We start from the raw sequence: 22537 nt of genomic DNA on the forward strand, positions 1-22537 counted from the left end.
TCAGGTATTAGAGTGCAATACTATTGTTCAGTGCTAATCTTGACTATGACTTAGGGTCAAAATAAATACAATAATTATTTTTTTCAGTATTTGTTGAATATAAATGGATTTTAAGCTAACAATCAAGAACTGGTAATGCTAAGCAGGTTACTGTCCTTAGCGTCACGTCTAGGAGACCTCAGCTGTATAAGAGTAACCTTGCCAGAACAATAGTTATTTAATTATTTCTGTGATTACCCAAAAATAATTAGTGTCATTAAAATTAATGTTTTTAAAGAAAGAGGCTACTCTCGGTTTGGTTTTTAGTGTGGCATGTCATTTTCCTATAAAAATAAGAATGTAGCCTGACACCAAACCAAAACCAGCATACAAGCAACACCTAAATTCAGAGGGAACCACATCACTTTATAAACACCACCACGTTGAACCGGAACCTTTTACAAATATTACTTAACTCGAATTTATATATATATATATATATATATATATATATATATATATATATATATATATATATATATATATATATATATATATATATATATATATATATATATATAGATAGATAGATATAAGTAGTGCTGAAGGCGGCTGAGCGGTCTCTGCGGCTGAGCGGTCCATGCGCTGAGCGGTCCATGCGGTTGAGCGGTCCCTCCTGAAAAAGGGGTGCGGCTGAGCGGCTGAGCGCTGTATTCCTGAGCGGTCTCCTTTTCACACCTTTATGCTAATGACCTTGACCTCGCCCTCGAGACCACCTCACCCTCGACCACCTCGCCCTCGACCACCTCGCCCTCGACCACCTCGCCCTCGACCACCTCGTCCTCAACCACCACCCACGCCCCCCCACCTGAGCCCCCCACCCGCCCTGCCCTCGCGCCGACCCAGCCGCCCACCGCGCCCTCGCGCCCGCCCGCGCACCTCGCGCCCGCGCCCCTCGCGCCCGTCCGTCGCGCCCGTCCGCGCCTTCTGCAGCGCCTTCTGCAGCGTCGTCCGGATCGCCCCCGCTCCCCGACTTTTTTTCCAATTTTTTTCACATTTTTTTTGAATTTCATTTTCTTGTGCTCTCCATCTACTCGGATCAAATTTTTGAGGTTCCCCCTCCCACTTTCACCCCCATCCAAATTTTTTTCGATTTTTTTTTTTTGGATTTCATTTTCTTATGATCTCCTCGGATCAAGTTTTTTGGATTCCCCCCTCTGGGGGTAAGCATTCCAAATGGACTCCCACTTTCACCCCAAATATTCCTCCTCCATCTCCTTGGATCACGTTTTTCTCGATAATACAAAGACTCCATCTCCTTGGATCAAGTATTTCTCGATACCAACTTTTTTGAGGGTCTCCTTCCCACTTTCACCCCCATCCCAAATTCTTTTCGAATTTCTTATGATCTCCATCTCCTCAGATCAAGGTTTTTGGGTTCCCCCCTCTGGGTACCCCTCCCACCACCCACTTCCACCCCAAGTTCCCTGCTCCAATTCCTCGGATCAAGTTTTTCTCGAAATCAAAGACTCCATCTCCTCGGATCAAGTTTTTTGGATTCCCCCCTCTGGGGGTAAGCATTAAAAATGGACTCCCACTTTCACCCCAAATATTCCTGCTCTACTTCCTTGGATCAAGTTTTTTGGATTTCCCCCTCTGGGGGTAAGCATTCAAAATGGACTCCCACTTTCACCCCAAATATTCCTCCTCCATCTCCTTGGATCAAGGTTTTCTCGATAATACAAAGACTCCATCTCCTTGGATCAAGTTTTTGGATTCCCCCCTCTGGGGGTAAGCATTCAAATGAACTCCTCCTATGGGGTACGGTACTTTCTCTTACTACAGGTCTAAACAATTGTGACGTCACCCCACCTGTGTTTACTCGGCGGTCAGTGACGTCACGTGATGACCTCACACATACAGGCTGAATCTTGTCGACTTCCCCCTATGTCAGTGACGTCACGTGATGACCACACACACAGGCTGAATCTTGTCGTGCAGACAATAACTTAAAATGCAGGATAACACTATTTATTATACAACCAATGCATTTCATATACATCCAACAAAAAAAAAAATTCATTGAAAAAAGGTACAATTCATTGACTAAAATCAACATATTTTTCTCTTGAAGAAATTCTATGCATTTTTTGTTCTGGATCATCTTCGTCGTCACCATCTCAGTATTACACATTTCATATACAACATAGGGAAAACATTTTCACTCTTAACTCAGGATAACCCAAATAGTTCCACGTTTTTTCGTTAATACCCACAACAATCCATAATTTCTTTACAAAAGATTCACTCTCCTCAAGTCTAGACATTTTTCTCGTTTTAACTATTTCATCTCAGGTCACTCCCCACGAAGTAACCTTCTCTCTCTCCTTCTCCCCACCCTCCCGAACCCTCACACTCCAACCAACACCTCACAATTTTCACTCATAACCCACAATTTTTCTCGTTTTAACTATTTCATCAGAAAAAGTCACCACAACACTTACAACTTATAACCACTTTTCGATTAATTCACTAGTCACAATTTTACATATTACGAAGTTAATACGCACATACACCTCACTTTACTTTGAACACCTTCAAAACACTCTCATAAATCATTTGAATACTCACAAAAATACCTTTGAATACTTCCAATCAACTCTGAAAAACTTCAAAAATATAATTTTGAGTACTCCCAAATACACCATTGAATACTACTAAAACACCACTGAATACAGTCAAAACACCACCAAAATCACCATAAACTAAGATCAACATCACAGACTAACACCAATTTTCACACAAATCCCCTCAAATCACTATAACCAAGACGATTACCAATTTCTATGAGTACACTCACCTCCAACTAAGATATAACATGAGTGCACAAAACATGAACACAATCCAAACACACACGAACACTTATAACAGAATCACTACTTTTTCGGTATCTCTAGTTCGACATCACCCACAACCCACAACACCCACAACCCACAACACCCACAACCAACATCACCCACACCCCACAACACCCACAACCCACATCACCCACAACAACAACCCACAACTTATAACATCTTTTCGGTATCACTAGTTCAACAACATCACCCACAACCCACAACACCCACAACCCACAACACCCACAACCCACAACACCCACAACCCACATCACCCACACCCCACAACACCCACAACCCACAACACCCACAACAACAACCCACAACTTATAACATCTTTTCGGTATCTCTAGTTCGACAACAACACCCACAACCCACAACACTCACAACCCACAACAACCCACTTATAACAACTTTTTTGATATCTCTAGTTCGACAACAATACCCACAACCCACAACACCCACAACCTACATCACCCATAACAACAACCCACTTATAACATCTTTTCGGTATCTCTAGTTCGACAACAACACCCACAACCCACAACACCCCACCACCCACAATTTTTTCTCGTTTTAACTAATTTCATCAGAAAAGTCACAACAACCCACAACAACATCCCACTTATAACATCTTTTTCGATATCTCTAGTTCGACAACAATACCCACAACCCTCATCACTTATCAATTTATTCACAATTTTTCCTCTTTCGATTCAAATTTTTGCCCTTCTTTTTATTGAATCTTAAAATGTAATGCACATTCCTCCCTACATTACTAAAATTCTAATAAAGTCCTCTCCATACCCATCTCCTTGTATCCACATAAATTAATATTATACTTACAACAACTAATCATCTCACTACCCAACTACTGCGACATGTTTCTACACCCTCCAATCTTTTCCAATGTATCATAACTTTTCACTTCTATAATTTCTTTTATAATATTCACACATTTCCTTTATTTTCAGTAAAATCCCCCCCCCCCATATTTCATTAAATTTCTAATACAACCCTCCCCATACCCCTCTCCATCTCACCCACATTTCTTCACATCCACTCACCCATCTCCCAACACACCTCTTCAGAACAAACACAAAAAAATCACATTTCACATCCACAAATGCATCTCATCACCCATCTCAAATCCGCTAAAATCACTGTAACCAAGTTATTCACAAAATTCTATGACCACCTAACACACACAGACAACTCACTTTACTTTGAACACTACCAAAAATACCATCAATTACCATGAATACTCCAAAAACATCTTTCGAACACCCCCCAAATCACCACTGAATACTCCCAGAACACCTTCAAAAATACTCTTGCACATCATTTGAACACCATCAAAAACATCATCAAACCCATTTGAATACTCCGAAATACACCACTGTATTCAGTCAAAACACCACCAAAATCACCATAAACTAAGATCAACATTTACATATGAATACTCCAAAAACATCATCAAACTCCTTTGAATACTACCAAAACACCACTGAATACTGCCCAAACTCTACTAAAAATCACCAGAAACTAAGATCAACACCACCAACTAACACCCATTTTATAGAAATCCCCTCAGATCACTATAACCAAGAACTCCCTCCCCATTGGCGCATAAAAAAAAGCATGAACACAAACCTAATACACAAACTCCTAGTACATGATCACCATCAACTGAAAACATATCTTGTACACACATAAATCTAAGACAACCACCATCAACAAACGCCCGTATTCACTTACCTCAAAAACCACTAATACCACAGAAAACACTCATTTCTTATAAACATTCACACAAAAAATCATATTTGACAATATCTAAGCGCACTCACCTCACTACCACAAACACACGATGTCACACCCCACAGGACCGGAGAGGTCACCTCCAGTGACGTCACACTCCCATCTGTGTTTACTTGGTGGTCACATCATACCCAACCCACCTTGTTTCAACCTGTTGTACCCACAATATCTAAGAACACTATAACCAAGACGATTACCAGATTTTATGACCCCACCACTAAGATCGCAGAAAACACTCATTTTTTTTTAAACATTCACACAAAAATCACGATCACCAATTCCATATCATGTTTACCATCATCTATCAACACTCTTCACCAAGATCACCAAAAATCTATGACCATTCATCTCAAAACTACTATGATCACTGAAAACACTTATTTTTTAAACATTCGCACAAAAATAAGACATACACAAAAATACCACGACACTTCCACCAACATCTATAACATAACATGAGCACTATAACATATCTTAACCACCAAAAATAAAAAATAATACACAGACACCCACAAGTTATACATTTCAATCACAAATTTAAGACATGAGACATACACACTAAATCTAAGACATTCACTTCCAACTAAGACACACACATCATAACTAAGACATACACCAAAACCTATAATTGTCATATTGACAATAAATATAAGCCATAAGCACAAAAAAATTTACCATGTCATGAGACTTTACCAGAACTAAGTCACACACCTCCAACTAATACACAATCACTTTACTAAGTTCATGTTAACTATTCATCAACAAAAAATATTAATACGTATAATTTTAAGCTCCTTGACTGACTTAAATGATTTTAACATGGTTAGTTTTGATGTTACTTCCTTGTTTAAGAAAGTTCCTGTTGATGATTTATTAAGTTTCTTATCTGAAGAACTCGTTAATTATGATTTACCATTACCAGTTCCTACCATCATAGAGCTAAATGGTTCAGATATGTTGATGATATTTTGTGTCTTATGCCCAAAAATGTAGATATACACCATTTTCTTGGCAAATTAAATAGCTTAGCCCACTCTATAAACTTTACTGTTGAATTTGAAGAAAATAACTCATTGCCTTTTCTAGATGTTTTAATTATTAAGGGTAATAATGAATTCAAATTTAAAATTTACAGAAAACCTACAAATAACTGTTCCTATGTCCACTATTATTCCTCGCATCAAGATAGAGTCAAACTGTCTGTTTTCTCATCAATGTTTTTGAGAGCTTTACGAATTTGTAGTCCTGAGTTCATAGATGAGGAAATATCCAAAATTTATGAAATAGGTAATGATTTGAAATACCCAAGAAATGTAATTGATAAATCTTTTGAAGTTGCTAGAAATACTTTTTAAATCCAAAAAGGGACAACCAGCCTTATTCAACTAAAAATATGTTGGTTCTCCATTACCATGAAAACTTGGTTGATATGCCTTCTCTTCTTAAGACTTTTAATATTAAAGTTGTATTAAAAAATCTTGATACAGTAAAAAAAACTTTTGATAAAGAATTCCCCCCAAAATGCTCATGGATATGTCTATAAGATTTCTTGTAAACTTTGCGATAAAGTTTATTACGGTCAAACTGGTAAAAATCTCGAACTAAGATAAAAACAACATAAATATAGCATTAGAACTGGACAAGATTCCAATGCTCTATTTATTCATGTAAGAGATTTTAACCATCCAATTGATTTTCAAAAAGTTGAGAAAGTAGTATCAAGCAAGTCCATGGTCGACAGGAATATAATTGAATCTTGTTTCATAAAAAGCAGTTTTGACAATAATATGAATATTTCCTTTGGTTTAAATAAATTAGATTCATTTATAATTAATAGAATTTGTGAAGAATTTAATAATACATTGGACAAATAATAATTTTTAAAATTCTTATTTCTTGGATAGAATAGTTTGTTGGTGGGTTGTGTGAAAGACCTGTCTAGTTGGGCCGGCGGGCCTGCTGCAGTGTTCCCTTTCTTATGAGTCTCGCGTCAGGTGTTTCTTTGTTGTGGGATCTGATAGTGAGGTGAGGGCTACCCCTTTATATACCTTCCTTTTATGGTTTACTTTCATTGTTCCTTGATAATGTGAGTAGTCACGAAAGCGCTTGGAGTTTCTCTATTCTTTCACAGTGGTTGCTTTGCATATATATATATATATATATATATATATATATATATATATATATATATATATATATATATATATATATATATATATATATATATATATATATAAACACTGATATTTGGCTGAAGGAGACTCGAACCTACGAACCTTGGAACAAGGTATGCAGTGCTTTACCATTCTACCCACACTGGACAATACTTTGGAGTCCAGCTTGCGCTAGACTTTGATCCAAGGCAGCCAGCTTTCAGTGAGAATGTTCACAGCTTTTCATCTCATCCCCTGCATGCATCAGCCTTACTAGAGATATTAACAATGCAAGGAATTCGCAAGAGCAGGCTAAATATACACAAACACTGATCTCTGGCTGAAGGAGACTCGAACCTACGAACCTTGGAACAAGGTACGCAGTGCTTTACCAATCTACCCACACTGGACAATACTTTGTAGTCCAGCTTGGGCTAGACTTTGATCCAAGGCAGCCAGCTTTCAGGGAGAAGGCTGACAGCTTTTCATCTCATCCCCTGCATGCATCAGCCTTACTAGAGATATTAACAATGCAAGGAATTCGCAAGAGCAGGCTAAATATACACAAACACTGATCTCTGGCTGAAGGAGACTCGAACCTAAGAAACTTGGAACAAGGTACGCAGTGCTTTACCAATCTACCCACACTGGACATGCCAGGACTAAGATTCATAGAAGGAAATTTGTGTATTAGAGAGGATTCAACTAGACGGCGACTGTTAGAGTTGGAAGTAGGGAAGACAGTATTAGCGGAAGACCAGTCAATAGGATGGCTGTGATCTCTGACGTGACAGAGCAGAGCATTGTTCGTGTCGGCAAGCCTAACACTATTTTTGTGCTCCCTAAGTCTGTCAGAAAGAGATCGACCAGTTTCTCCAAAGTATTGAAGAGGACAGGAGGAGCAAGAAATAGAGTAGACACCAGGAACACCTACAGAGGGAGGAGAGGTATGAGCGAGATTAGTGCGAAGAGTGTTAGTCTGGCGGAAAGTAAGCTTGAAAGTAAGCTAGTGTGACCTTGTAAATGGTCCAAGTCGGACTGAAACGTCGTCGTAAGCTCCTCTCTTCTATGTGTGGGCTATTTGTGTATCGTTCCAGTCACGGTATTTTGCCTTTTTTTGTTATTCATATCCAATTTTTCTTCATCTAAACTCTAAAGCATTTGATACCCTCATCACCGTACTCTTTTCTATGTTCACTTTCAACTTTCTACCTTTAGACATACTCCCAAACTCATCCACTAACCTTAGCAATTTTTCTTTAGAATCTCCCATAAGCACAGTATCATCAGTAAAAGCAACTGTGTCAATTCCAATTCTGTATTTGATTCCCCATAGTTTAATCCCACCCCTCTCCCGAACACCCTAGCATTTACTTCTTTTACAACCCCATCTATAAATATATTAAACAACCATGGTGACATTACACATCCATGTCTAAGACCTACTTTTACCGGGAAGTATTCTCCCTCACTTCTACACACCCTAACCTGAGCCTCACTATCCTCATAAAAACTCTTTACAGCATTTAGTAACTTACCACCTATTCCATATACTTGCAACATCTGCCACATTGCTCCTCTATCCACTCTATCATATGTCTTTCCTAAATCCATAAATGCAATAAAAACTTCTCTACCTTTATCTAAATACTGTTCACATATATGCTTCAATGTAAACACTTGATCTACACATCCCCTACCCACTCTGAAACCTCCTTGCCCATCGGCAATCCTACATTCTGTCTTACCTCTAATTCTTTCAATTATAACCCTACCGTACACTTTTCCTGGTATACTCAGTAAACTTATTCCTCTATATTTTTTACAATCTCTTTTGTCCCCCTTCCCTTTTTATAAAGGGACTATACATGCTCTCCGCCAATCCCTAGGTACTTTCCCTCTTTTTTGCATTTACTAAACAAAAATACCAACCACTCAAACACTATATATTCCCTGCTTTTAACATTTCTGTCATGCTCCCGTCAGTTCCAGCTACTTTACCCCCTTTCATTCTACGTAATGCCTCACGCACCTCCCCACACTCACATCCTGTTCTTCTCCACTCCTAAAAGATGGTATACCTCCCTGGCCAGGGCATGAAATTACCGCTTCCCTTTTCTCGTCGACATTTAATTAAAAGTTTCTCAAAATATTCTCGCCATCTACCCAAAACCTCCATCTCCTCATCTACTAACTCCCCTACTCTGTTTTTAACTGACAAATCCATTCGTTCTCTAGGCTTTCTTAACTTGTTTAACTCATTCCATTTTTTTTTTCTTATTTTCATTAAAATTTCTTGACAGTGCCTTTCCCACTCCATCATCTGCTCTCCTTTTGCACTCTCTCACCACTCTCTTCACCTTTCTCTTATTCTCCATATACTCTACTCTTCTAATAACACTTCTGCTTTGTAGAAACCTATCATACGTTAACTTTTTCTCTTTTATCACACCCTTTACTTCATCATTCCACCAATCACTCCTCTTTCCTCCTGCACCCACCCTCCTATAACCACAAACCTCTGCCTCACATTCTAATATACACTTTCACCTCCCTCTTGGTTATTGTTACCATTTTCCTCTTTTGCCATCTACCTCTTACTCTAACTGTAATTACAACTAAATAATGATCCGATAAATCAGTTGCCCCTCTATAACCGTGTACATATATATATATATATATATATTATATATATATATATATATATATATATATATATATATATATATATATATATATATATATATATATATATATATTTTTTTTTTTTTATTTATTATCACACTGGCCGATTCCCACCAAGGCAGGGTGGCCCGAAAAAGAAGGACTTTCACCATCATTCACTCAATCACTGTCTTGCCAGAAGGGTGCTTTACACTACAGTTTTTAAACTGCAACATTAACACCCCTCCTTCAGAGTGCAGGCACTGTACTTCCCATCTCCAGGACTCAAGTCCGGCCTGCCGGTTTCCCTGAACCCCTTCATAAATGTTACTTTGCTCACACTCCAACAGCACGTCAAGTATTAAAAACCATTTGTCTCCATTCACTCCTACCAAACACGCTCACGCATGCCTACTGGAAGTCCAAGCCCCTCGCACACAAAACCTCCTTTACCCCCTCCCTCCAACCTTTCCTAGGCCGACCCCTACCCCGCCTTCCTTCCACTACAGACTGATACACTCTTCAAGTCATTCTGTTTCGCTCCATTCTCTCTACATGTCCGAACCACCTCAACAACCCTTCCTCAGCCCTGTGGACAACAGTTTTGGTAATCCCGCACCTCCTCCTAACTTCCAAACTACGAATTCTCTGCATTATATTCACACCACACATTGCCCTCAGACATGACATCTCCACTGCCTCTAGCCTTCTCCTCGCTGCAACATTCATCACCCATGCTTCACACCCATATAAGAGCGTTGGTAAAACTATACTCTCATACATTCCCCTCTTTGCCTCCAAGGACAAAGGTCCTTGTCTCCACAGACTCCTAAGTGCACCACTCACTCTTTTTCCCTCATCAGTTCTATGATTCACCTCATCTTTCATAGACCCATCTGCTGACACGTCCACTCCCAAATATCTGAATACGTTCACCTCCTCCATACTCTCTCCCTCCAATCTGATATTCAATCTTTCATCATCTAATCTTTTTGTTATCCTCATAACCTTACTCTTTCCTGTGTTCACCTTTAATTTTCTTCTTTTGCACACCCTACCAAATTCATCCACCAATCTCTGCAACTTCTCTTCAGAATCTCCCAAGAGCACAGTGTCATCAGCAAAGAGCAGCTGTGACAACTCCCACTTTGTGTGTGATTCTTTATCTTTTAACTCCACGCCTCTTGCCAAGACCCTCGCATTTACTTCTCTTACAACCCCATCTATAAATATATTAAACAACCACGGTGACATCACACATCCTTGTCTAAGGCCTACTTTTACTGGGAAATAATTTCCCTCTTTCCTACATACTCTAACTTGAGCCTCACTATCCTCGTAAAAACTCTTCACTGCTTTCAGTAACCTACCTCCTACACCATACACTTGCAACATCTGCCACATTGCCCCCCTATCCACCCTGTCATACGCCTTTTCCAAATCCATAAATGCCACAAAGACCTCTTTAGCCTTATCTATACTTATCTTATACTTATATGTTTCACTGTAAACACCTGGTCCACACACCCCCTACCTTTCCTGAAGCCTCCTTGTTCATCTGCTATCCTATTTTCCGTCTTACTCTTAATTCTTTCAATTATAACTCTACCATACACTTTACCAGGTATACTCAACAGACTTATCCCCCTATAATTTTTGCACTCTCTTTTATCCCCTTTGCCTTTATACAAAGGAACTATGCATGCTCTCTGCCAATCCCTAGGTACCTTACCCTCTTCCATACATTTATTAAATAATTGCACCAACCACTCCAAAACTATATCCCCACCTGCTTTTAACATTTCTATCTTTATCCCATCAATCCCAGCTGCCTTACCCCCTTTCATTTTACCTACTGCCTCACGAACTTCCCCCACACTCACAACTGGCTCTTCCTCACTCCTACAAGATGTTATTCCTCCTTGCCCTATACACGAAATCACAGCTTCCCTATCTTCATCAACATTTAACAATTCCTCAAAATATTCCCTCCATCTTCCCAATACCTCTAACTCTCCATTTAATAACTCTCCTCTCCTATTTTTAACTGACAAATCCATTTGTTCTCTAGGCTTTCTTAACTTGTTAATCTCACTCCAAAACTTTTTCTTATTTTCAACAAAATTTGTTGATAACATCTCACCCACTCTCTCATTTGCTCTCTTTTTACATTGCTTCACCACTCTCTTAACCTCTCTCTTTTTCTCCATATACTCTTCCCTCCTTGCATCACTTCTACTTTGTAAAAACTTCTCATATGCTAACTTTTTCTCCCTTACTACTCTCTTTACATCATCATTCCAGCAATCGCTCCTCTTCCCTCCTGCACCCACTTTCCTGTAACCACAAACTTCTGCTGAACACTCTAACACTACATTTTTAAACCTACCCCATACATATATATATATATATATATATATATACATGTATATATATATATATATATATATATATATATATATATATATATATATATATATATATATATATATATATATATATATATATATATATATATATATATGTCGTACCGAATAAGCACAATTTGCGTTGTTGGCTTAAATAGCAACGCTCATCTTGCCATATAGGACAAGTGAAAATTTGTGTATGCAATAATTTCGCGAAAATCATTCTGAACCTAACGAAAAAAATATATTTCACTGTGTTAGGTTAGTATTAAATTATTGTAAACAAATCTAAAATATATTTATCTGGTTTAGGCTAAAATAAATTGTTCTTGTTATAATAAGGTTAGGTAAGTTTTCTAAGATTCTTCTGGTGCAAATTTAAAAAAAAATTACATTAACATTAATGAAAAAATATATCTTTAAACGTATAAGAGAAAATTTCAGAAAGGACTTAATTTTAAATGAGTTCTTGCTAATTAACCAGTTTTACATATTCGGCACGACATATATATATATATATATATATTTATATATATATATATATATATAAATATATATATATATATATATATATATATATATATATATATATATATATATATATATATATATATATATATATATATGTATGTATATAAATATATATATATATATATATATATATATATATATATATATATATATATATATATATATATATATATATATATATATATATATATATATATATAAATATATATATATATATATATATATATATATATATATATATATATATATATATATATATATATATATATGTATATATATATATATATATATATATATATATATATATATATATATATATATATATATATATATATATATATATATATATATATATATATATATATAGATATAGATATATGCAATAAGATCACAGTAAACAGGTGATTTCAAAATATGCAAAACAACCACTCTGAAAGAATAGAGAAATTCCAAGCGCTTTCGTGACTACTCACATTATCAAGGAACTATGTTCCTATTTTTGATAATGTGAGTAGTCACGAAAGCGCTTGGAATTTCTCTATTCTTTCAGAGTGGTTGTTTTGCATATATATATATATATATATATATATATATATATATATATATATATATATATATATATATATATCTGTGTGTGTGTGTGTGTGTGTGTGTGTGTGTGTGTGTGTGTGTGTGTGTGTGTGTGTGTGTGTGTGTGTGTGAGTGTGTGTGTGTGTGTGTGTGTGTGTGTGTGTGTGTGTGTGTGTATGTGCGTGTGTTTGTACGTCTAATTTGTCAGTTAGGCAGAAATGCCCTAAAGATTTATTTTTCCCCACACCAAAAAGCATGAATTAATACATATTTTTTCTCTGGTATAATATTTTGGGAGGGCACCTGGAAACCTTGCCTAACCTAAAATAACAAACGTTTTTTTTTTGTAATTATTCTGCTAAATGCTTCATAGATCAGTTTAATTTATATTAATATTGCTTAAAATTAGTAATAAATGTTTTCTTCTTCGTGTTCAGATTTTCATTTGATTTTTGCAGATTTGGTACATATATTTTTTTTCTATCTGCCTATTGAATTGACATTTATGCCTTCTCTTGTACATTCATTTATACCTACGGTTGTCCAGTCAAATGTGCCTCTACTTGCACTGCATATTTATCTGTACTTAATATCATGAATATAAGTCCTTCTTAACTGTTTTTTGTGTGTGATATTTGTAGGAGGTTGTCATTGCTTCTGGCCCATTCATTTTAAGTGAAGATCGGGCAGAAGTAGTGGACTTCACTGTGGCAATGATGTTAGACTATTGGAGGATCATGGGTGCTCGAGGACTCCCTGAGGTGGACCCTTGGAGCTTCGTATTTCCCCTGGCGCCTCTGGTCTGGGCGGTCATCCTGGCGATGTTGATGATGCTTGCAGCCTCGTTGTTCCTGATGCACTCGTCTTTCTGTCACAAGGTTACTGGTCAAGGCAACTGGTTAAATGTCTCATTCGATTATATACGAATTTTATTACAGCAAGGTGAGTACAAGTATGTTAATAAGGAACGTTCATGCAGTCAGAGTTCATCATTTTGGGGAATATAATTTCCTGTGCTATATAAAATATTCACCTTAAGAATCTGTAATATTAATTTTAATGTAATGGCATAATAAACAACATTAATACTATTTTCTCGTGGAAAAGAATAAAAAATAGGATATAAAGTGAATACAAGGATACAATAAACAATTATAAACAATACGCACCAGTATGAAGCGAGGAAAAGAGATGAAAGTAAGTATATATGAAACAACTTAAATAACAAAAAAGGCACGATACCGTGACTGGAACGATACACAAATAACCCGCACATAAAAGAGAGAAGCTTACGACATCCAGTGGCTGGCTGGATGGCGAAGCGTCTACGATAGGGATGCCCGGGTGTTGCCATGTGTCTTAATTTCATCTTGTCGGTATTATATACCATTCTTGTACTACTACTACTACTACTACTACCACCACCACCTCTTCCTGCCTATATATAGCCGTCCTGCCCCACTTCTGGTTAGTGTGACTTTGTAAATGGTCCAAGTCGGACCGAAACGTCGTCGTAAGCTTCTCTCTTTTATATAAAACAACTTCTTAAGACGATTCTCAATATAGTAAGGCCAGCATAAAAGTCACAGACGACCCTCCGTCTTATTATAGTGAATAATTCTGTGTAATGTTCAACAGGCCATTAAATTATTTAACATTTGAATTGTATTAATTTATTAGAAGGAAAAAATGTAAGGTACGTTTATTGAGATATATAATTAAAATAATTATGAAATTAATGAATGGAAAATTATGTTTGTATTTATTAAAAAAATATATTTGCACTGAACATTTGTTGAAAGAATCATGTGAAAAATATGACGATTGTGAATATGTACAATTATTTAATCAACTGTGAATGTTTATTCATAATGAATATTTGATAGAAATTAAATATCAACACAAGAATTGCGTGGTAAAGTATGTTTAGTTTAAAAAAAAAGATAAACGAATTATTTATATATAGACAGAATTCTCTATAAGTTTATTCTCTATAAGGATTACAATGCTGAGTTTACAGAAATTTGGTTATTGTTTGGTTTACATGTAGTAAAATTGTGATTACAGAGTGTACCACTAGAACGCTTAGCATGGCTAGGCATTTCGGGCATACTTAGTTTTATTCTTAATTGTAAAATATTACAAATTATGAGGTAAGTTGGTATTTTGGCTAAGTGACTAAATACTAGTTTGTGAGTTTAGCAATGTGAATGCTTTTGTTTTGGCACAGTATATGGTTTCAGTATTGGAGTATCACAGGATTCATTATTTTAAGATTGAGATTAATATTCTGTTTATGGTCAAATGAGTGAGTGAGTGTAAGTGTGAACCACCAGGTGGTATTCGTGTAGTTAGTTGACGGGCTGTATCAGGGAGATAAGATGTTTTCTAATGGTAGTTTTGAAGGTGATGAATGTGTCTGCAGTTCTAGAGTTCTCAGGTAGGGTATTCCAGATTTTAGGGCCTTTGACATACATTGAATTTTTGTAAAGGTTTAGTCGGACACGGGGAATGTCGTAGAGATGTTTGTTTCTGGTGTTATGCCTGTGGGTTCTGTCACAACTATCAAGAAAGCGTTTTAGGTCAAGGTTGATATTAGAGTTTAAGGCCCTGTAGATATAGATTGCACAGTAGTAAGTGTGGATGTACTGAACTGGGAGAAAGTTTAGATCTTTGAAGAGTGGGGGGGGGGGTGTGCTGCCAGGGATGGGATTTAGTGATTATTCTTACTGCAGCTTTTTGTTGGGTTATTATTGGCTTTAGGTGTGTTGCTGCAGTTGATCCCCAAGCACAAATAGCGTAGGTGAGGTATGGATAAATAAGTGAGTGGTATAGTGTGAGAAGGGCATTTTGCGGCACGTAGTATCGTATCTTGGAGAGGATCCCAACCGTTTTGGATACTTTTTTGGCTATATGCTGGATATGGGTGCTGAAATTCAGGTTGTTGTCAAGGTATAAGCCTAGGAATTTTCCCCCATTATTTCTGGTAATTAGAGTGTTGTCAATCTTAATGTTAATTTGTGCATCTCCTGCTCTGCTACCAAACATAATATAGTAAGTTTTGTCAGTGTTAAGCGTAAGTTTATTGGCTGTCTTCCAAGTCGATATTTTAATCAGCTCCTCATTCACAATGGTGTTGAGGGTGGCAAGATTAGGGTGAGAGATGACATAAGTCGTGTCATCAGCAAAGAGAATGGGTTTCAGGTGTTGGGATACGTTAGGAAGGTCATTGATGTATATGAGGAAGAGCAGGGGACCAAGGACACTTCCCTGCGGAACTCCAGTATCAAGTGGCCGTGTTGCTGATGCTGTGTCTTTAATGGTGACGTACTGATACCTATTAGTAATGTAAGATTTGAAATAAGCAAGCGCATGGCCTCTTATACCGTAGTGGTCAAGTTTGTGGAGTAGGATTTCGTGGTTTACTGTGTCAAAAGCTTTTCTTAGGTCAATAAAAATTCCTAGTGAATAATCTGTCTATTGACCAAACATTAAAAAAAATGTAAACTAAATACAACTCACTATCAAAAATAAAATATACTTAGAGATGCTGCGTGAATAGTTGGTATTATTTTCTCTCATTACAACATCTAGGAAATGGGTTTCTCTGTATTAATTTACTCGTACTGAGGCCTATCTCTAGAGATCATAATTATTATTATAATCAAGGGGGAAGCGCTAAACCCGGAGGATTATATAGCGCCTGGGGGGGGGATGTGGAAGGCATTCAGGCTTAATTCGGGGAACTGGAGCACAGATCCAATTCCCTAAATCAAGAGTCCCTCACCAACATCAAGGAACCTTCCTTGAGGGGCTAGAGATCATAAGACCAGGATCGCCGACGTTGTTGTTCTTCTGCTACGTCATCACAGCTAGAAAGTGACATAGATGCCTTTTTTTTTACTTTGAATGAACCAGAGGAAAAAAAAAGGCAGCAAAGGTAAAAATCAGCGAGAATGTTAGGATGCAAATTCCTCAAAACCGTAGCATGATTTTAAATTAGAAATGTGGTCAATATGTGTAATTGCCGGCCAAACTCTTACAAATAATCTGAAACGTTCTACAACGAGTGCCTTCCTAATCGTGCTGGGATTGGAAGATGTTGGTAGTGTGGATGGACTATGATGATAGTGTTAAGATGAAACTACTCTAGCGACCATTGGAGATATGACTGTTTCCGCATGCTGGTGCTTGGGAGCTGTTGGTGAAGGTAGCGGGCACTGTAGTGATGCTGGTGTTAAAACGGTAATGCTCGGTAACGATTACAGCTATGAAAGTGCCAGCTATATCGGAGTAAGAAATTACTGTGATAGTGTTGTGGATTTGGGTGATGTTTGTGTTAAATCAAATCCTTTTCCCAACCATAACAGATATGACAATGCCAACGTACTGGTGGTGGGAGCGGATGATGTTGGTCATGTGGATGATGGTGACACTGGTGTTAACACGGAGCTACTCAGGAAACCTGATGGCTCTCCTAGCAGTGAGACATATATCAGAACCTTACCAGTCCCGCCGACAAGTGCTGGACGACCCTTCCGTCACTATGATTTGGTTAAAAGGGTCTGCTACTGGAACTTACTTGCAGGTGTTTAAATAGATGTTCATTAATTCACATACTTCTCGTAAAACAAAATCACACTAAGATTTTCTTTATTAAATATTATAGATAGGCTAAAGGTTCTCTGAACTCTACCTGGCTACAAACTCTACCATGGGGCCATTGTAAGTCTAGTCTACATTAGATCATTTAGTACGCTGTGCTCATGTTAATACTGGCTTAATGTAACTGTCTTCGACCTTTAGAGCTAGAAAAACAAAATACTCAGAATTATTCTTGGCTGTCCTAAAACTAACTAGCTTCTTAACATGAGGAAGTAGCTTGGTATTCCAAAAATCATTGATAGAATAACTGAGACTAAACAATATACTTATAACCTATCATTAAAGCTGAATTATTATCAGACTTCTTCCCCAAAGCTCATCACTAGTAATCATTTCTTTAAATTACGTGAAAAAACACAGTTGCTCAAGAAGAAATTTCGCATTTAATTATTACAGTAATATACAAATATTATCTCTAATAAATCTAAGAAGTCTACTGACAGCCCAGCATGACTTCTTGTTAACACCTCTCTAGATAAGTCCTATGACACAGCAAAATGAATTGCTGACAGTCATAATGGCACAAAAGTTTACTTCTAAGACAGAACTTGACCCCTTTGATCGTTACCGATTCTCAGACAGTCAAGGCACTTTACTCACATAATGAATCTGACAACAAGCTTAATGGAGAAGCTTATTGGAAAATATCAGAGAAAAGGAATTAATTCATAATTCATGTTGCTCACTCACACAATGAATTATCCTTACCTTATAAAATAAAGAATAGTAAATAATGGGATTAGAAGTCCCTAGCTTCATTCTTGTGTACTTGATAAAGCCCAGTGAAACTATGAATTAAGGAATCATCTGCTACCAGTGTCTTCACTCATAAATCTTTAACTAATAATTATTAGGTAAGACACTTATGCAACAGTTAGGTATCTTTATTTCGAAACGTTTCGCCTACACAGTAGGCTTCTTCAGTCGAGTACAGAAAAGTTGATAGAAGCAGAAGATACTTGAAGACGATGTAATCAGTCCATCACCCTTGAAGTTTTGAGGTGGTCAGTCCCTCAGTCTGGAGAAGAGTATTGTTCCATAGTCTGAAACAATATGGAGTTGAATTGAATTGAACTGAATGATATTTTATACCATTTTAATGTTCACTCTGTCAGACACTGCAACACAAGGGTATCTTGGTACAGACCTGAAATCAACTTTGTCAACTTCTACTAGTGGGAATGGCTGGATTTGAGAGGGACCTGACCTTCCAACGACAACATTCTTACCTCTGTAGACGAATGGTTCAAAGAACCGACACGTTGTTAAATTAGACACATGTGCAACTCTTGGGTATCTTTATTGAGGAAACGTTTCACCATACAGTGGCTTCATAAGTCTATACAAAGGATAAACTTGAAGAACAGGAGGAGAATGAGGTAATCAGTCCCTCAACCTTGAGTCGATTCTATTCAAGATTGATGGACTGACCACATCGACTCAAGGTTGAGGGACTGATTACCTCATTCTCCTCCTGTACTTCAAGTTTATCCTTTGTATGGACTGATGAAGCCACTGTGTGGTGAAACGTTTCCTCAATAAAGATACCCAAGAGTTGCACATGTGTCTAATTTAACAACATTCTTACGTCTACTAGTGGCCTACATCTCACCTCCTGGCGCTATATAAGGCTCCATCCTGTCAATTCAACTCCATATTGTTTCCGACTATGGAACAATACTCTTCTCCAGACTGAGGGACTGACCACCTCAAAACTTTAAGGGTGATGGACTGATTACATCGTCTTCAAGTATCTTCTGCTTCTATCAACTTTTCTGTACTCGACTGAAGAAGCCTACTGTGTAGGCGAAACGTTTCGAAATAAAGATACCTAACTGTTGCACATGTGTCTTACCTAACAACCTGTCGGTATTTTATACCATTTGAATGTTCAACTAATAATTACATGAAGTAAATAAGCATATATACTGAGCAACATGATGTAAAAAGAATTATTGATTTTATGGTACAGGTGGTGATCAAACTTGAACTCTGTGTGCTTGACTGTGTGTTATTTGACGAAGAGAAATATGTCATCTTATCTTATTAATAAATATATGATGCCACACATAATAAATATATTTCCTAAATTTGCTTGAAACGGATACAAAATAAATTTTAGATTTACGTAAACAAATATTTCTGTTCAACCAAATATTTTCTAGCTCCTAGGCCTTTTCCAAATTCGTATACTCTTCAACCACTGACAAGTGGATAAATATGAGGAGAGGCGCAATAAACTATCTGCTATGGTGGCAAAAGTTAAAATGTAAATGATCAGATATGTGTCAGTCATTACTTGTTAATGCTTTCAGTTAGCTGAGTCCGGCATATACCGAGAGATTGCTGATGCTGAGAAAATTGGTCGACTCATCTTCAAAACACACGCGGAAGTCCCAGAAAGCATCAACACTTTAGTGAGAAGAGGAGACCATGTTCTCATCGACGTTGGTAATGCCTTAGGATCACACATTTCAGAAGAATTTACTAAAACAGGTAATGTATGTAACATTTCTTCCCAAGATTTGTTTGTTTGAATTCAGAAGGGATATATGCAGGACATATCTCACATGAGAGTTCATATCGCTACAGAAGAAGAATTTATACCATTGAGGACTGTGTCAATACCCTGATGACTCAACGATGTTATCAGTAGGATAGTCTGGTGTATTAATTATATATATATATATATATATATATATATATATATATATATATATATATATATATATATATATATATATATATATATATATATATATTTTAACAATTCGGCCGTCTCCCACCGAGGCAGAGTGACCCAAAAAGAAAGAAAATCCCAAAAAAGAAAATACTTTCATCATCATTCAACACTTTCACCTCACTCACACATAATCACTGTTTTTGTTTTTTCGGAAATAATAATATTTTTCTATTATAGGCAAGTGTTCATTTTACTCTTCAAAAGAAGAGTTTTTGCCTCTGATATTTGGAATGATTGGACCGACAGACCATCCGATTATCCCAGCATTTAATGAGAGGTAAATAATAATTTAACCTCTGGTTAGTGTGACTTTGTCAATGGTCCAAGTCGGACCGAAACGTCGTCGTAAGCTTCTCTCTTTTATGTGCGGGTTATTTGTGTATTATTTTATCGTAAGCTTTCCTACTTTTGTAGTGGGTTTAAGATATTTTTTTCTGCTACATAAAAAAAACTCTAGCGTTTTATTTCATAATGTGTGAAATGTTTTATTTACCCAGAATAATGTCGATGACAGAAGCTGGGCTGTTTTTCCACTGGATGAAAGCGTCTGAGCCGAACTCCACTGTATGTTATCACTCACCCACCAAAATCACTGTCAAGACGGCTCTCTCTCTGAGTAATGTTTGGGTAATGTACACTTTATCTATTGAAGCCATAAGTAAAATCTATAGTTATTCGCAACGTGTCCTGCAACACACTGAGAAGAAATTTGATTCACTAATTTTAAAGAACCTCCTGTAATAATTTTTTTTTTACAAGATGTACATGTGGATAAATAATTCTCTGCATATTGCGGCCCAACTCACTGATTTGTTTATCTCTGTATTTCAGGGAATGTTTGTTATTCTCGTTGTTGGAATTGCCATCAGTTCACTAACATTGTTTTTAGAGCTTATGATTATCAAAATTCAACTTGCATGGAGGCAGATAGAGTAAGAAACATCATATACTGGTAACGAAATATCTTATGATCTACAGCTACGCACTCTTAGGTTCACCAGACTGTTACTTCATGTATTCAGAACACTGAATGACTGTTAATTGTATTGTGTCGGTACTTTTGGTAGAGACTTTGACGGTACGTAGATTGTCATTATATTGACCATAATTGTTCATCGGCCATCATTATATTTGGTACCAATGTCTATTATTATTAAATATAATGATGGCCGATGAACAATTATGGTCAATATAATGACAATCTACGTACCGTCAAAGTCTCTACCAAAAGTACCGACTGGTACCAGTCGTTATGTCCAGCATCACAATATGCCAACAATCATTATACTAAACAACATGTCAAATATTGACTATCATTATATTTAATGTCACAATACGTTTACCTTCATTATATAATTTTGTTCTTTTATTGGCTCATGCTTTTATATATTTTATCTAAATATTCATCATATTTTATATTGGCAAAGCCATAACATTATTCTTATAGTCATTTAATATTAAAATTAAAGTGTCATTGTTACGGTGCAGGAATAACACTGCTCCAGTGATGTAATGTTGCAGTGCAAGAATGTCACACTGTCAGAGCTGTATTGTCTCTGTTACAGTTCTCTAATGTCACTATTACAGAGATGGAATGCCATTGTACTGTAAAATAATATCACTGTTGCAGTGCTGTAATATCTTTGTTCCTGTGTTGTGTTATTCGTTTTACTGTGTTGTAATATCAGAGTCAAACTTATATAATGTCAAGTTTAGTGTCAGTAAGTCACTGTTGCAGCGATACATTGTATAATCACTGTTGCGTTGCTTTGTTTATGTTACAGATGTATTATGATGAATTTACCGGACAGTAATGTCACTATTACAGTGCTATATCACTGTTACACTGTTTAATATCACTTTTACATAGCTCGATCGTCTGAGTTAATGTTAGTGTGCTATGAATTTCTCCTATAGTGTTTATTGTCACTGTTACCATATGTGTAGAGTCATTATTGAAATGTAATGTCATTTTCACAGTTCTCTAATGTATAATTACAGTGATATATCACTGTAAAGTATTGCTTTTCTCAGTTAAAATGGAATCATGTAAATCTTGGTCATGTAATGCCTTTAGAACAGTACAGTAATGTCTCCGTTACGGTGATA

General features: G+C 36.7%; 1 protein-coding gene across 1 annotated transcript in view; it reads left to right on the forward strand.

The window, feature by feature from the left end:
• The window catches only part of LOC128688807 (glutamate receptor ionotropic, kainate 2-like), an 83588-nt gene that overhangs the window by 53345 nt on the left and 7706 nt on the right, over window positions 1-22537 (forward strand). The window contains exons 10-15 of the mRNA XM_070085666.1: window positions 13662-13962; window positions 17391-17608; window positions 20001-20181; window positions 20606-20705; window positions 20926-21055; window positions 21260-21360. Coding sequence (XP_069941767.1) covers window positions 13662-13962; window positions 17391-17608; window positions 20001-20181; window positions 20606-20705; window positions 20926-21055; window positions 21260-21360 — 1031 coding nt within the window. The remainder of the gene's footprint in view (window positions 1-13661; window positions 13963-17390; window positions 17609-20000; window positions 20182-20605; window positions 20706-20925; window positions 21056-21259; window positions 21361-22537) is intronic.

This window comes from Cherax quadricarinatus, chromosome 16 (genome assembly GCF_038502225.1).
Source record: "Cherax quadricarinatus isolate ZL_2023a chromosome 16, ASM3850222v1, whole genome shotgun sequence".
Lineage (NCBI taxonomy): Eukaryota > Metazoa > Arthropoda > Malacostraca > Decapoda > Parastacidae > Cherax > Cherax quadricarinatus.